This window comes from Meleagris gallopavo, chromosome 9 (genome assembly GCF_905368555.1).
Source record: "Meleagris gallopavo chromosome 9, MGAL_WU_HG_1.1, whole genome shotgun sequence".
Taxonomy (NCBI): Eukaryota; Metazoa; Chordata; class Aves; order Galliformes; family Phasianidae; genus Meleagris; species Meleagris gallopavo.
In genome coordinates this window covers 13,593,864-13,610,888 of record NC_139412.1, presented here as the reverse complement: position 1 = coordinate 13,610,888, position 17,025 = coordinate 13,593,864, and the positions used below count along the sequence as shown (strand labels likewise).

The 17,025-nt window shown below is 41.5% G+C and overlaps 1 protein-coding gene across 2 annotated transcripts in view; it reads left to right on the top strand.

Moving 5' to 3' along the window:
- The first annotated feature begins 9,382 nt into the window (after positions 1 to 9,382).
- TMEM164 (transmembrane protein 164) overlaps positions 9,383 to 17,025 on the top strand; it is a 40,794-nt gene continuing 33,151 nt past the window's right edge. The window contains exons 1-2 of one of the 2 annotated variants that reach the window (XM_085230708.1): positions 9,383 to 9,462; positions 9,800 to 10,336. In XM_085230708.1, the coding sequence (XP_085086834.1) occupies positions 9,872 to 10,336 (465 nt within the window). In that variant the 5' untranslated portion in view covers positions 9,383 to 9,462; positions 9,800 to 9,871. The other variant, XM_085230707.1, reaches the window with a different exon arrangement.

The following is a 17,025-nucleotide window of genomic DNA, read 5'->3' as shown; positions in this document are numbered from 1 at the left end:
TTGGGTTATGCACCCACAGAACAGTTTCTGCTAACTTCTTTCCTCCTGTTTCTGTTTAAGGATCCTTTGTTCTAAGGAAATAATTTGGGTGCCTCTTTTCACCACTAGTCAATTTCTGAAAGGAAAAATCAGTTAATGAGTCTAATACAAGCTACCGGGTAGCATGGCTGTAAAGAGTACTGCAGCCTTGAGCCCCTGTCCTGGCAGAAGAAGATTGTGTCAAGGCTGAGAGCAAGGAAAAACTCTTGCTAGCAATCAAAGAGGAGAAAACAAGCAGCTAGCTCTAAGTGTGATGCACTTCATCAGTCTGGCAATTAAAGCTCTTACATTTACACAAACTCTGAGCCCTGTTGAATTTAGAGAGCACAGAAGTGAATATTTCCAAGACCCATAAAACAGAATAAGGAAACAAAAGGGGCTGATCTATCTAGAAGTCACAACACAACCAGCCTGTAAAAAACAGCCCTTTCAATTCTCCCACTGCATCGCTGAAAGCTGCTCTAATACATCCTTTGATGCAGTAGGAGTAAAGGAGCTCCTGGCTGCAGGACCCAGCCGAATGCTGAGGTGGGATTAAAGGCAGAGATTGACTATCTTGTTTCCTTTGACCACTTTGCATTGCATTGGCAAAAATCCTCTTATATTTACATGTCAGTGCATCGTAAAAATGCAATCCTTACACGTATCAAGAACACTTAAATTAGATTATTTATCACTGATTTCAGACCAGTGACTGCTGCAACTCAAAGCTGACTTCTTTCTGTTCCCTCTCATTAGAGAACTGCTTGATCTGTTTCCTTCTCTCAGCAATAACAGGAGAGCACACAGTGCCTTCCTTCCTTTCTTCCTTTCTGCAAACTTTGAATGTTTTCTCCAGAGTTTTTTCTATCTATATGTGAAGTAAAAAATGCTTGATATATTTAGGCCCTTGCCAAGCTCCCAATGACCAAACGCTCTGTCATCACTGGAATCCATCTTGGTTTTTCTTGGTACTTAAAGTAAAACTCCCTTACAGAAGACTATCTTCTATTAAGCGGGTATAATCCTGGATCCGTTCTACTGGTACTTGTTTCAGGCATTGGAAATGAACTGATCCAATTCTTACTATTTCATTTCTCACGTTTAGAAAAGTGATGGCAACATCCTCAAGAGTTAAAACAACACAGGTTGTGCTGCTACTGAAAACAATATTTTAACTGCATTAGTTAGCATAGAGCATTATTATTATCAGAGCATTATTATAGTCAGAGAATGTCAGAGGTGAACAACCACTAGAGGGCTCATTGTTCCGAATAGAACTGTTACAAAATGGTTGGATAAGTCTGCCAAAAGCAAGGAACTTCAATATCATTTTGTCTTATGTGAGGTTCCTATACTTTCAAATCCTAAAAATTCTTATTTTCTACTAGTCTCTGACCAGCCAAGAGACGCTCACCATCTTACTGCCACCTCCACATGCAGACACTATATTTCCTTTTGATCATGGGTTTATACTCAAGTGCTTAACACCCACAGCTTCTCATGTTCAGCAATTTGAATTATTACTGACATTAAAAACTAGTATATATACTCACTGTCTATTTTCATCATGGTGATCTAACACAGTCTCTTTCCTAGTTATACTAGAAGCACGCCACTTACTTGACTTTGTAATTTTGGAAATACACCCTTTTCATGCACACAAAACAAGTTTTGATGCAGACTTTAATTATTCAGCTTTTTGGATGGTGTGGCCTCACCTCCATAATCCCATTCGAGGTGTTTACTTCTACCTTTAAAGATGTGAAAAATTTACTTACAGATATGCATCATCATGACAGTAGTTGTTTTGTTTCCTCTGTTAATATCTAGTGTAGTACCAACAGCAGAAAACAAATACAGAGTATTTTAGACTGACATTCTATTTACTGGTTTGAGGGTGTGATTGAAGCTCACTCTGGTTACTGAAGTTTCCTCAAGAGTTTGGTGGCCTGGAAAGGCTCTGTTCCATAGGAGAAGTTTGTTTCATTGACCTTGAATAAGCTGCCGTGTCAGTACTTGTGTGTCTCAGGCTTTTGATGGGCAATTTATAATTCTGGAACTAATTCTGGAAAAATAATTCTTATTTTAAGCACTGATCTACACTCAGAATCTACATACAGCCTTATCTTTTTAATTTTTAATTCTCTTTCTTGTTATCCATGTTATGTACCATTTTTTATCTAAGCTGATGAACACTGAGATTATTTGCATATGATTATCTGCAAGGTAATTTGCAAATTTTAAAATTTGAGTTTTGTATAAATATCATAATTTCTAAACACTTAAAATCCATTTAACACCATTTACCAGCCCACCTAAAAGCTTCTTTTTTACTCTTAGCATTTAAGCTCTTCTGTCTCTGATTGACAGGTTTTATTGATAAGAACTGAAATGTTTTTCAGTAAGGCTTCGTGGATATCAGTGTGTCCAATAAATTATAGCAACATAGAACAAAACTGGAAAGCACAGGCTCTTCTCCCTGCATAGGCCTCCTTATGTAGGCCTAAAGAATCACATACCAACTGTGTGTATCAGCCATAGGTACAATTAACAAACACAAACAGGGCTAACAGCTCTTATAACACTATTATGGCAATCAGCTTCAGCCCTGATTTGATTCTCTGACTTCATTTTATTATTTTTTTTTTCCTGAGACATCAGCTTGAGAAGCATCCTGAGGGCTGCCTATAGGAGTTTCAGAGATCACCTTCTGTTTGAGTGTGGTTTGTTGAAAGACTGGCTTAATGCTGGTGGGTTATTGAATTACTGTGGATATAAGCATGTATAAGTGTGCATTATGTTAATAGTATAATGTTTTGACTTGGAAGGCAACAGTGAGAAAAGTGCTGTTGAGGCTGTTTCCAAGAAAAATAGTTTGTGTTGTTCTTTGTGAAATGCCTTTTATACTTAGCAATAATATGGTGCTGGCACAGGACATGTAATAGAGCAAACGCCTTGAGAATTGAAAAATAACTAAATAACACAGAACATAAACATGGGGGTGAACGTCACTGAGCACTTCAGGCATAAAATGTTTAGTTACCAGTGTATAAAAAGATTAATTGTTCTTTCTGTTAGTTCTGAAGGTACTTCAAGCTTAAGAGAAATGCTCATAACTGGATGGAAACATTGATTTTCTCTTATATGAGATTCTTTTTTTTTCATATTCATCTTAGCAAAAATATTTTTCTCCTAAGCTCCACGTCTTCAGAGAATTCTTTTACTCATTTAACACACAAGCCTACAAAGAAACAAATCACCATTTCTCAGATGCTTCTTCAACCCATACCAGCTACTGACAGTGCAGTTTCACCTATTAACTTCCATGTGGGTAATTTAAATGTAGTCTTAAATGTTAAATGTTAGTCTTGTTAGTCTCTCACATTAAAGGTTTTTCTTTATTTCTGCCTGCTTTTACATCCGACCGGTTTTGTGCCTATTAATATTGCAGCTTTTTGTGTAAAGGAAGATATGAAATCTTTTTAAGCTTTGATTTTGAATGTTTCAAGTCGACATTTACTATTTTTCTGTATTGTCTAGCATATGTTCCAGTTAAATTAGCTGACAAGGAGAGATATGATAAGTGATACAGGCTTTCATCTTTCCCACAAGAAAATTTCTTGAGAGGAAATAAACAATCACACTTCAACAAGCCTTTATTCAAATTCATAAATAATATCTGCATGGAACTGCCTCAACAGAGGGAATTCAGAATAACAAATGGTAGGTAGTATTGCTATTAAAGTACACTTTAGTAAGGAAAAACATCAATAACAACAACAAAAGAAAGAAAAGGGGAAAAAAACACCACTGTACTCAGTGGCTTATCAGACTGATTCTTTCCAGGTAGCTGTCCTGTAGCCACTTCCAGTTGCAAATGTAGCTTTAGAAGTGTGAACTGTCAATAATTAATCTTTTAAAAGAGTGTAATGTTTATAAGCATCTCTGTTTGGGGGGCAGAATATTTAATCTGTAGATTAATGACAGTATAATTAGTAGCTCTTGAATGTTTCACTCGTGTTGAGGCATCTTGTTCTTGCGCCCTACCAGGGTGAGTGCTTATTTTTTTGCCAAAACTTGAGAATGAACCAGTAACAGTTATTCTGAAAACTAAGGGTAGAGACCTATTTCTGAACTGTTAGCATGCTCAGATCAAGCATGAGCCAGGAGAAATACATTTATGAAAACTAACAGTGAAAGGAATGCTCCCAGTTAGGTATTTTTCCTAAACTAAACATCTCTGAAGAGCCCCTGCCACTGAAGTACAATGAAGTTGTCTAAAAATAAGAATCAAAATGGATCAGTCTACTTTCCTTGTTTATAGTCAATAAAATGGAACAATTAAGTGAGCAGCATAACCCATAGTCAGTATAAGATTGCACTGCTTCTGCAGGTAATCACGATTCTGATTCCTTTTTGAAAGGTGGAAAAAAGGAAAAGAATTTTCTTGAGTAAAAATATTTCAGGACTTAGATCTCAGCTACGTATATCACAGCCAAGCTAACAACGAAAACAGCATTGGAAAGAAGAAGCATGTATGTGCATACACTTCTGAAGATTTATTCGGGGTAGGGAAACAGCTTTCCAGATTTGTGAAAGAAATTCACATTTGATTTCATTTGTGCAGCAAAGAATGCAGCAAAAAGACTGGGAGAAAAGAGACAGGTGCCACTAAAAAGCTGAATCCTCAGATTCTACTTTGTACAGAAATAAGCCTTCTGGTTTACAAGTCTAAGCAGTAGAAATGTTGTGCTTGCTGTGCACACGACTTGAATGTATTTGTGCCCCAAGTCTGCAACTGCTAATCTGTGGCTATTCCAAGTCTCATTCTAAGTGCTCAAAGCATCCTTCAGATTGCAACACTGTGCCAAGTGCTGTTCTTCATACAAGAAATGGCAGATTAACAAGCAGACTCAACCCACCTTCCATTATAAGCGGATGACAGGGATAAATATGACTCAGGCACCACTTGCATCTCCAAAGATCATCAGATCAAAGATCCTGCACACAGTATTCATATTGTCTTATTAAAAATCTAAGTAAACAAACTGCAGTACTTTAACTGGCAGCTAACAATGCTGTGCAAAATTTGTCCCTATTCCTGTTTTTTCCTTCAATCCACATAGCCTCTTTGCTTTCTGTTTTAAGTAGGCATTTATCATTTCCTTCCTATTATCTGTGACTGTAAGAGTAGGAATTCACATATGGCACACTTCTCACTACCCAGATCAGGCACATAAAACAACATTAATGTTAGCCCACAAGCTGAGGAAATAAAGCAAACCTTTCTCTCCACAATATGCACTCAGCCTGGCAAGGTGACATCACTCACGGGTAACCAAGAAGTGTCTAGCAGTGGTGGGAGAAGACAAGAGCAAAGGGAAGGGGATAAAATGTAGGTTTTTCAGTTCTGTCTTGTCTGCTGCAGCAGAATTGCTAAGTCACAGATTGAAGCAGTAATTGAGCACCTGGTGGGAAGGCGGGGCCAACCCAGGGGAGCTCAGGTGAATGCAATGTACCTCAGTGATTGGAAGGGGTGCAGCCAGGATCCACCCCTTCCCAGACCTCATTTAAGGGTTGGCAGTGGAGGTGAGGGTATCTTGTTGGAGATCCCTGCTTATCTGAGGCCTTTTAAAGGTATACAGTTTTTTTTTTTCCCCCTTTGTTTGTGTGTCCATATTTGAGCGTATCCTTACTTGCTGTAGCCTAGGATTTTGCTACTGTGCTGTCATTGCCACGTGTACTGTTGTGTTACAGCTGCCATGGACCTCCTGTGTGAACTCAGCATAATATACTTGCTTTATTCTTCAGGAATAAATTCCTTGGGACCAGGGCAGAGCTTAGTTGGAGCTCCCAGGCAGATGGTGTGCTTGCAGAGGCTCTATGTAAGGCTGTTCTGGTGGTTGACCTTTGATGAGCTTGAGGCCTCAGCATTTCTTCATCTCTTGATGGTAGATTCCAGCATTTTAAGACATCACAGAGAGAAAAATAAATCTAACATAAGATAAAAGAACAAAGCCTCAGGCGCTTGTCCAAACAATTTAGTTACAGGAATTTATTAATTTTAGAGAACCTCTTCTATTGACATATGAGTTATATATGTTTACAATGGATCTTAAAGAGAGCATAAATTACTTAGTGAAAGGAAGAGAAGATGTGGTTAACAAACAGAAGAGAGCAAGTGCTCAGTGCTCTGTCAATACTACTCAATCCTTACTTGCAGAGTTCAGAGTGCTTTTGAAAGAAGTTGAAACACAGAGATATTGAAGGAGCTGTGTGTAAGCCACCCAGCAGATGAGGCCTGGAGAGCCCAGATCTCTTGACTTCACAGTGAATCACAGCCTGAATGTGAATTAACAATTCTGTGCTGTTGTAAAAGAGCACTGATTGTATCAGGATACCCAGTTTTACAACAAAGATGCTCCTTTTTAATGAGTGGATAATCACAGAAAAATAGGGCTGTAGAAATCTAGAGAGGTCACCTCATCCATCACTGAAAACAGGGTTTAATAGAGCTGGAAGGATACAGCTATCCAGGTTACAGGTTACAACTATCTTTGAGATTAAAATGGTAATGTCAATCAGTTTCTTCCGTACCAACCATGCAGCCCTGGAAAAGCTTTTGTCAGCATAGGGCAGTGTGAGAGAGAATGAGTAGCATGGGGAAGAGAAAGGCAGTTGTGGTTTGTACCAGTTTCACATGGAACTGGACTATGATTCAGCTTTTTTTTTTTTCCTGAATTTCTTACTGTGTTTATTAACAATCATTCTCAAAGGTCAGGAATACTGGGGGGAAAAAAAGCCCCACTCAGTTTTGTATCGCATGCAAAATTGATGAGGATGTTCTCTATTCCATTATCTTAATTGTTAATAAAATTACCAAACAGAACCTGTGTGAAGGCAGATTCTAGGAACCCACTGATATCGCTCTTCTTCTGACAGTGAACTATTGCTTGTGATCCAATCAGTTTTGTATAGACCCTGTAATACATTTATCCAGACAGTATTTTTCAAACTTATTAATGAAAATGTCATGTAACTGTCAAAAGCCTAATCAAACTGACAGTGTGTTCTGTCCCATGCGGGAGGCCTTTTCTTACTGAAGGGGGAAAAAAAAAATCATTTATCCGATGTGATTTATTTTTGACAAGTCCTTCTTGACTACTGCTGTTTCCTGGTTATCATCTATGCACTAATAGTTTGTGAGATGGTTTGTCCTAGGATTTTCCGGGGGGTTTGAAGTTGATTAGGTTGACCAATCTATATTGCACTGGCTTTTCCCCTTCCCTCGTTACCTCCCACCACCTTGAACAACTGGAAGTGATAGTTGCTGCTGATGTTTTTCTTTTTTTACTAGCATCTCATCCATCTTAATTCAATTATTTCTTTAACTATCCTTATATCATATTCTTTAGACTCAGACAATTTGAAAACATGTATTCTGAGTGCTCTTACTCCTTTCTTTCCCTCATACGGGCTGCAGCATTACCTGTTCTAACTATCTGCTTGGGAGTGATCTGTTTTGGAAGTTTGATGCAACAAAGGCACTGATCGCTTTAATTTTCTTTACCATTTAAATGATAATGAAATTCTGGGAGAGCACTGCCTTGCTGACTACACATTTTAACTGAAACCCACCAGTATATTCAGGTAGAAATAATCCATACAGTAATAAACTATCTTTGCAAAAGACTTTATAAAAATTCTCTCTATGTTTATTATAAAACATAGGTTATTTGGCACTACTGTTAAGTTTTCATGTATTCAATTTTGAAAGAGGCTGTACCACTCCCTTGCAATTTCACTTTCTTGTTTTAATAGGTCCTCTAACTCAAAGCTAAGATTAAGATCCACGCTCTTCTTTAAGAGCTCTTCCTAGGATTTTAACACAGTGATGCTATTAATGTTATTTAAATGATAAACTGAGAAAGCAGTGGTTAAGTGGACTGGCCATGAACACTTGCATGTGCTTCACCTGGTTCTTATTTACTGTGATTATAATTTTCCTCCTTCAATTACTTGTGTTGAATGAAGAACACAACATAAACATATATAATATATTATGGCAACTTTTACTACACAGTTTCTGTTTTCAGTTGTAGGATGTCCACACAAGCAATTCAGTACTAACACCAATGGCTGGGCAGTTTTTATTCTTCTATTTGTAAAAATACAGGAATGCTGCTTGCAAAGATAAGCACAGAGTATTTGTCCCATGAAGCTTACCAGCTGGGTTGTTTGCTGCCACCTGGAATGTGTCCATCTCTCAGACACTTACAATAGAACAACTTCTGCAGCTACAAGTGCAGGTGTCTGTGTTTCTTCCAGTCTGTCACTGTGTGCAGTGCCTGTGGGCTGTTTCTGGGTCTTTCTTGTCTCTATAGTACGAGTTCACTCTATAGGTAAAAAAGATCTATAAGTAGGATAGCAACACATTGTCAGGCGTTGTTGTCTCAGATGCAGTGATTGCTTTCGATTGTGTTCACAAGGAAATAAACCTCTTGCCGTCATGCTCTACCATTCCTTTTCCTCATAAGTGGGTGTGTGCAAGAAACCTAGGTATGTGACTAAGGGAGATCAGGATCAAGATGGCTCTTGTTGGACTAGTAGTGACAGGCCCATGGGTGCACTTTTAATTTCAAACCAGCACTGGCTGGTGTGGCAGTCTTGAGCTGCTGGGGGTTCTCAGTGCATGGAGGTGTTGATAAGAGTGCTGGCTGGGTGCTGCACTGCTGGGCCCCTCCACTCTGAGGGCATCTGGGTGGTGTGAGGAGAGCCAGGGAACGGCGATCATTGATAAGGGAACGCAGAATGTTATCTACAGCAAAATGGTGCTGCTGGGTTCTGCTGCTCACTATCAAAACCACCATTTCCTTCATGTGCAGATCTCACTTTCGTATCACCAGATTACAGTGATGAAATGTTAGCAAGTAACTGCATTATTATTTGCTTATATACAACATGCACAGAATCATTAAGGTTGGAAAAGACCTCTGAGATCACCCAGCCCAGCTGCCCACCTCCCACCAATGCTGCCTGATAACCGTATCTGTCAGTGCCACACTGACCCTTTTCTGATCCCCCAGTGACGGTGCCCTGCCACCTCCCTGTGCAGCCCGTGTCAGCGTATCACTGTGCTTTCTGAGAATAATTTTTTTCCTGATATCCAACCCGAACTATCTCGGTGTAACTTGAGGACATCCCCCTCGTCCTGTTGCTAGCACTGCGTGTACGCCTGCCCGATTCCCTCAGTTTTGATCACACGAACAGTTTACATCTTTTATATTCATAACACGCATTCGCCCTGGCCGGAGAGAGACGAGCAGCAGCGGGACGAAGGCGGCCGCGGGAGGCGGGAGCGCGCGGGGTGGAGCGAGGGCGGGGCGGGCGGCAGCGCTCAGCCAATCCGGGGGGGCTCGTCCATTTTTCGGCGTGAGGCAGGCACGTCGGTGGGGTGATGCTACGGCGCCGGGAAGGGGCCGGCAGGGCGGCGGGAAGCGGGCCGCCCGCTCGGGCTCGCCGCCGCTGAGGAGAGCGCCGCTCCTTCCTTCCCGCCGTTCACCGAGGCCGGGGGCTCTGGGCACGGGGCCGACCCGCGGGCAGCGCCGCGCGGCGGGAAGGGGCGGGCGGCGGCTGCGGGAGCGCGGGGCTGCGCGCGGGCCGAGGCGCGTGAGGAGAAGGCGGTGCGGGGCAGGTAGGGGCGGGCGGCCGTTAGCGGCGGTGCCGGGCTGGGGCTCGCCGACTCCGTTCATCAGTCGCTCCCTCTGTCCCCTTGCAGACTGCCGGCGCCCGAGGGAAGGAAGAGAACTCTTCTCCGAGCGCGGGGAGGAAGCGGGACCCCCGGCGTTTCATGTTCCGCCGGCCCGACGGCATCTTGGCGTTGATTCCGACCTGCTCCCACCCGCACCCGGACAGCGACGGCGAGGAGGAGCGGCGCCGTCCCGCCATGTCCCGGTACGGCCTCCGCAACCTGCTGGACTGGCTGTACGGCGGGGTGGACCCCAGCTTCGCCGGCAACGGAGGGCCGGAGTGCGCGGCCTTCCTGTCCGGGCGGCAGCGCTTCGCGGAGAGCCTGGTGTTCCTCAGCCTGGGCGCCGCCGAGATCCTCGTGGCGCTCCGCAAGCTGCGGCAGCTGCACCGCGGGGAGCTGGAGGGGCACCTGCTGCAGCAGCACCGCGCCAAGAGAGAGAGCCTGGGCAAGAACCTGCTGCTCGTGGCGCTGTGCCTCGTCTTCGGGCTGGAGGTGGGCTTCAAGTTCGCCACCAGGACGGTCATCTACCTGCTGAACCCCTGCCATGTGGTCACCGCCATGCAGGTGAGGCTCGCTTTGGCTTTGCGCTCGCGAGGCGGTCGGTCTGTGAAGGTTCGCGCCTTCGTAGCGGAGGTTCCAATAGCGAGGGTTCGTATGAACGATTTAGACCTTGGCTGTTACTTGGCTGAACTGAACGTAGGGAGGGAAAAAGGTGAAACTGCGGCTAACGTTAATGTCTAGCGCCGTGGATGAAAAGGCTTTTTTGTCACCAGAAAATGCTGTTCCCACCAGCTGCAGTGGGATAACTTGTGCCAGATTTGATTGAAAACAAGGTTACTGCTGGAGAGCCTGTGTGATTGACGCAGCGCTTTGTTTCAAGAGGTGTGAATGTGTTCTGTGAAGTTGTTAAAGCAGTAAAAGTTGTTTTTTAGTGCAGACAATCTTGTTTTGCTTTTCTAATTTTAAAAGCTGCATGGCAGGTGAGGATCATGTGTGAGGATAACAGGTGTTCTCCTTGTCTTCTACACAGTGGTGAATGAACTGAGGTGGCTTGATACCTGTGGGTAAACTGTGTGCTTTAACGGGTCGTGGCTTAGTTGCTGATAGATGATAATGCACAGCATGTGTAACTGTCAAACTAATGGAGATATTCATAATTAGGGAGTGAACTGTGATATCTGAAGCTTACAAACTATTTGTGTATAGTTCTGTGCACGTACTTAGCTCACTGAGGTTGTCAAACATAATCCTTTTACTAATTCTGCTAACTGTCTACTATCAACACTGGGTAGGTAACTTACAACATTTGAACTCAACAACAAATAGATGATTATATGAAAGTTTTTTTGTTTTCTTTTTTTAAAGCTGCTATGGTTTTAAAAAAAAGTGAAATAACAAATTGGACCAATACCATTCTGGCAGCATTCCTTTTCTGTTTGCAGATAGTATCTGGTAGTACTAGAGGTCTGGGGGTGATGAGGATCCTTTCAAGAGAGGTCACACAGGCTTTTACAGCAATATTTGGGGCATCTATAGAAAATAAGTTCCTGTTCCAGAATTTAATTAGTAGGTTATGTGAATTCCTAAGCTGTGAGGCAGTGCTAGGTCAGTATTTTACACCATAGTAGAAATGCTTGCCATAAAGTTATAACAGTTGTTGCACAATCAATTAGTATTGGTAAGGAAGTAGAAAACAGAAGGTTTCCAAGAGCTGTACAAATAATGAAAAAATAAAACAATATAGCCACATTCAATTGCTTGGCAACACTCTCTATTTACAGGAATGTTTCCTGTTAATTCTCTGAAAAGAAGATGGTGACATTTTAGCATTATGATTTGAATACTTTGTTCTCTTGATACGGTATTATAATATTGTTTTATGATAGCACTATGGTATTAACAAGAAGTATCCATCAGAATGAGGGAGGTGATTCAGCCCATCTACTGCCCTCTCATGGGACCCATCTGGAATTCTGCATCCAATTCTGGGCCCCCTAGCACAGGAAGGACATGGAGCTGCTGGAGTGGGTCCAGAGGGCCATGAAGATGATCAGAGGGCTGGAGCACCTCTCCTGTGAGGACAGGCTGAGAGAGCTGGGGCTCTTCAGCCTGGAGAAGAGAAGGCTTGGGGAGGATTTTATAGGGCCTGCCAGTACCTGAAGGGGGCCTGCAGGAAGGGACTTTTTATTAGGGCAGGTAGTGACAGGAAGAGGGGAAATGGCTTTAAACTGGAAGAGGGTAGATTTAGGTGAGATATTAGGAAGAAATTCTTTACCGTGAGGGTGGTGAGACACTGGAACCAGTGGTTGTCCAATGAGGTTGTGGATGCTCTCACCCTGAAGGCATTCAAAGCCAGGCTGGATGGAGCTTTGAGAAACCAGGTCTGGTGGATGGTGTCCCTATAGGAGAGGGATTGGAATTAAATGCTCCTAAAGCTCCCTTCAACCCAAACCATTCCATGAAAAACTAGTGCTTACAGGTAAACTGGGGGTAACATTGTTTAGCTCACTTCTTAATGCCTACCCTCATAGGTAGAGAGTTAACCTCTGTAATCAGACTGGACAATTCTTAATCTATTTCAGAGCAGTTGTGGTACCTTCTTTCTTATCCTGTGCTGATTACTCACTGGAAGTGGTGTTACTGCACTTTGTGAAATTGAGAACATGAATATGTCAGCGAACTTCAGAAGCATTGCCCCTTCATCCTCAAACAGATGTTAGAAATAGGCCTGGGCTTAAAGTAGGGAAATAATATAGCTGCAAAATGGACACTTTCAGCAGAGAAAACAGCTCAGAAACAGTGATAGTCGATGACCTCCGTCAGCAGGAAAATAATACACAGTAGACAGAATCTTGAAAGTTTCTTCTGGCTTGACCTTGCTGACAGCAATAGGTTGGCAAGATAAAATATATGAAAATGTCATTTATCTCTCATTTCTGCATCTTGTACATTATGCTGCTGCAGGGTCAGAATGTGAGGATGAACAAGGTAGGAGATGAGGAGTTGAAGCATGCTATGGCATTTGCAGTCCTGTCAGAGGGAAGCCAGTAGTAGCTGTTTGTGGAGGTCTCTTCATCCACTCAGTTTCTGTTTTCTTCATGTGAGGCTGTTTCTCCTCAGCAGCAAAAGCTCTGGGCTCTGTGCCAAAAATATTTGGAACTGGAAATTGTCCTTCAGACTTCATCTGCATAAGGCTTCTGCTTTTGAAAGACCTAAGGCTGAAATGAAATGACAAAATAAAGAGGGAATTATACATGTGGTGCATTTGAGCAGACAGATCTGTGTAGTATAATGGCTACCGTGGTCTACAAATGAGTCTGTTTAGATCAGATGTCTAATTTCTGCTTATCACACCGACCTGTGTTCATATCAAAACTTTTTCATAATCAGAAAAACCAGTTTACATGTGTTACTGTTAAGATGGAGTGTTGGTTGAATGAATGTATTTAATTGCTGAAGCAGTTGTCCTGCTTATAGGATTGAATTTGTTGCCATCATGCCACTGTTTGGGTAATATGGAAACACTGCTGCTGATTTTCAGCCCAATGATAGCTTTTGGTGTCTTGCTTAGCTTAGAAACAATGTTGTTTTTTCACCAGTATTGTAAGCGCAGCATCAATGAGAAATAAATGAATATTTAAAGTTTATATCCATTTTAAGCAAGAAGTGAAATGGAAAATCCCGTTGTTTGTTTAAGGTGCTGTTTCTGTGCTGTGGGACTGGGGGTGTTTTGGTGCAGAATGCTGCACACAGTGCAATAAAGGGGGAAAGGTTTTTGAAGGAACTCTTGGAATTTGTGCTCATTTCAGGACTGAGTATATATGGGGGTATGACTGAATCAGTGACACTGCTGCAAATCCAGCAGAGAAGCTGTACTATCAGAGAAGCTGTGGGGGGTTTCTTAAGTCTCCTAGGGTGCTGTGAACTTTTTTTTCCTTGCACAGCAGGAAAAATTCAGCCTGCGTTTAGCAGGCTATGTTACATTCTCAAGACATCAATTGTTTAAAGTATTTTAGGAACCATTTATTGCATTGAAATCAGAGATGTGAAGAAAATCTTTTAAGTTTCTGCTTAGCAATGCTAGAGGGAGAATTCATCCCATAGCATATAGCTATGTTATTGATCTCTAGATATTTGGTGTAGGAGGCTTTTGCAACTGTTGCTCACAATCAGTGTAAATTTAACTAAATTACATAAACAGAGTTGTCTCTGGTAACCCATAGGACATCAAGCAGGAGATGCAGGCAGATAAGGTTAAATGAAGACAAATATAAACTAGAACCCAGAGATGAAATTGGTCTGTATTGTGACTGAGGTATTTGGAACACACGATGTAGGAAAATACTTCTACACAGCAGTTGTGGGGTTTGTTAGCAGCAATGGTACAGCTGGTCCTCTTAGGATGTTCTGAATTGTCCACTTCTTTGTTTCAAATGTGCCAGTGCCTGACTTCAGAGTGATGACTTAACACTAAGCTATAAAATGAGATTTAGGTTGGTTTTGCTTCAGGAAGAGCTTTATATAAGGCTGTTTGCAGGTGTTCTTATAGAATAATTTATTCCAGGTAGATCCTCAGCTGGTAGATTGCCATAATCTCTTCCAATTGCACACTGAATGCACTTTAGGTGTTTGTGTGCTGTGAAGAAGGAAAAAGGCAAGGAAAAGATGAGCCTAAAATAATGCAGAGTCAAGTTTCATCCAGTGATTTTGAGCTGATGTTCGTGTAACTAAAATCAGTGCAAAGTGCACCTGTAATTCAGTAAATACTAAATCCTGTGTTCATTGTTTCCAGTTCTGGCTTCTTAGTCACCTGGATCCTTCCTGTCCTCTGCAAGACAGGCTGCCATGTGAGTGTGGATTTCATTTGTATGCATTGCTCCAAACGCTTTGCAATGTCTGGAAGAGACCAGTTAGACTGTGTATGGTTTCTATATTCTGGCTCTTCAAAACCTCAAATTAAAATTGAGAAGGCATTAATATCCTGAAATTTTGATTACAGAAATACTGGGGACTCTTATAGAAATGACACTAAACTGTAGCCAACAGGTGCTATTAGGTAACATAAGCAACAGCCCCCAAGTAGAGGTTTAATGAGTTATTCAATTCTTAAGGGATTGTAGTATTCTAAAGAGAAGATTATTAATAGTTCTGTCCACTGCTGCATGTATTACAGTCCTTGTGTCGGATGTAAAACAGCAAAGGCAAAATTTCCCATGAATTTATGCATTTTTCAAAATGTACACCTCTAAATGTCTATTTCCAAAACTCCCTTCTTTAAAATGTCTGTACATTTCTCTTATCTATGTAATTTTTGTGTGTAGTTTTACATTCCAAACCTGCAGAACATGCAATTTTTAAAGCACTCTGGAAATCAGGATTAGGTTTCAGGAGACCTGATAAAACTGAGGTTTAGTTGAATTTGTTATTTTAAGGATTAACAGAGAAAAAAAACAAAGACTTGTGAAAGTCAAGGCGAAGTGTTTGGAGTATGGCATGGTTTCTTCCCAAGTCTGTACATTCAGGAGGAGTGTGAGACTGCTGTTGTGAGGCAAGCAGTCATTCCTGGGCTCTTGAATGCTATCTGGTAGCCATCACTGAAGTGGAAGATGGGCATAATCACAGCTCACAAACATGCCAGACTATGAAGTGTGCTGCTTGGTTTTCAGATCTGCACAGCACAAGCCTTTCTGTGATTTCAAATTACTCTTTAATATCTCCTATTAATGCTGATTCCTAGAAAGGAAATTCATCGCAGTGTGTGGTAAAAAGGGCAGATGGAAAAACAATTAAAGCACTGAAAGCAGCAATAGTTCTTGCTGGCAAGTCTTATTTCTTGCCTATGGGTGTATTTTCCTTCTGGAAGAATGATGGCAGCTCAGGGGCACAGGGATGAGGTGATGTGTCTTGAGGCAAATCAACAATTCCTTTGTGTGGTCTGGGATGTTCCTGAACTGATAGTTTAGCATTCAGGTAATAGAAGACATGGCTGCTTGAATGGTTTCTTCTGCCCTTTCAGTAACTAATTATTTCTAGTTGTTACAATATTTTAGAGGCTTTAATTGATGCTCTAATTAATATCATAGTTTCTTGAGCTGGAGGGAAGCTTTTCTGATGATGAGTTGAACATTGCATACATAGTTTACATTACTCCTTTGCTTATTTTTTGTTTAAAATAAAAAGGAATTGAGAAATATCGGTATGAGGTAAGGCAAGGGTTCTTATTCACAAATAATATAAATATTTTTAATAAGTGTAAACAGAACAGCAAATGTTTTCAGGCCGTGAGTCACAATTTGCTGTCTTTGAAGAGGCTACAGTTCAGCGCCTTGGACAAGATGTGGCCAGCACACACTGTATCTTGAGCTGAAAATGCACGCAGCTTTACTTCAGTCAAGGTGGTGCGGATCATGACGTTATCTCATGGTACAGTGAGCATTCCAGTTGAGGAATTTGGTGTGTTGGAGATCCAGACTGAGCTGCTAGACTTCAGAAATACCTGCGGCGTTTGAGGATAGAATGAATACTTTGGTAACTCTCCCCTTTGTTCTTAGGAGAAAAGAATAAAAAGGGGAGGAATAAAGGAATGTGATTTTCTAAAAAGTAGAGATTACATAATTGGAAATTTAGATGGAAAAAGCTTAAATTAGCCTGAGTATTTACAGTGGGGATTATTACCTAAACTAGAGAAATTATTAGGCTGTTAGGATGTTGTTTTGATAAGATCATAGATATTAGTATTAATCACAGTGTAAGTTATGTAGTTTGAGCAGCATGAGGTCATCTACTTATTTAATTACTTTGGAAATGGGGCTCTTAGGAATGGTTTCAGTGTTCTGTCCAGTGCTTTAATGCTTCGCCATTAAGCATAATGCATTTTAGGATTTCTACCTATTTTGCAGTTTAACAAACCGTTCCGTGCCAACTGTTAGCTAGCAGCTTCAGCTGGTCTTTCAGAAATCACTGTCTGATGCCTAAAGGAACTTCAGTGGAGTTGTAGAATAAATGAAGTAACAGCAGTGACCGGATGGGACACCATAAATGTTCCAGAGATTGGGCTGACTTTCATCTTCTGACTTCCATTCTTAAAAATGCTCCTTTGCTGCTTCCCTGACACTGCTGTATGTGTTTGCTCTTGTAGTAGCAGATGGTGAGCTTTTCTGCAGCAGTTGTATGACGTACAGCAACCTGAGCCGTGGTGATGTTCAGCCAGAGGAAGTTCTGTGCCATGAATTTGAAACCTGCTGGATGTGTAA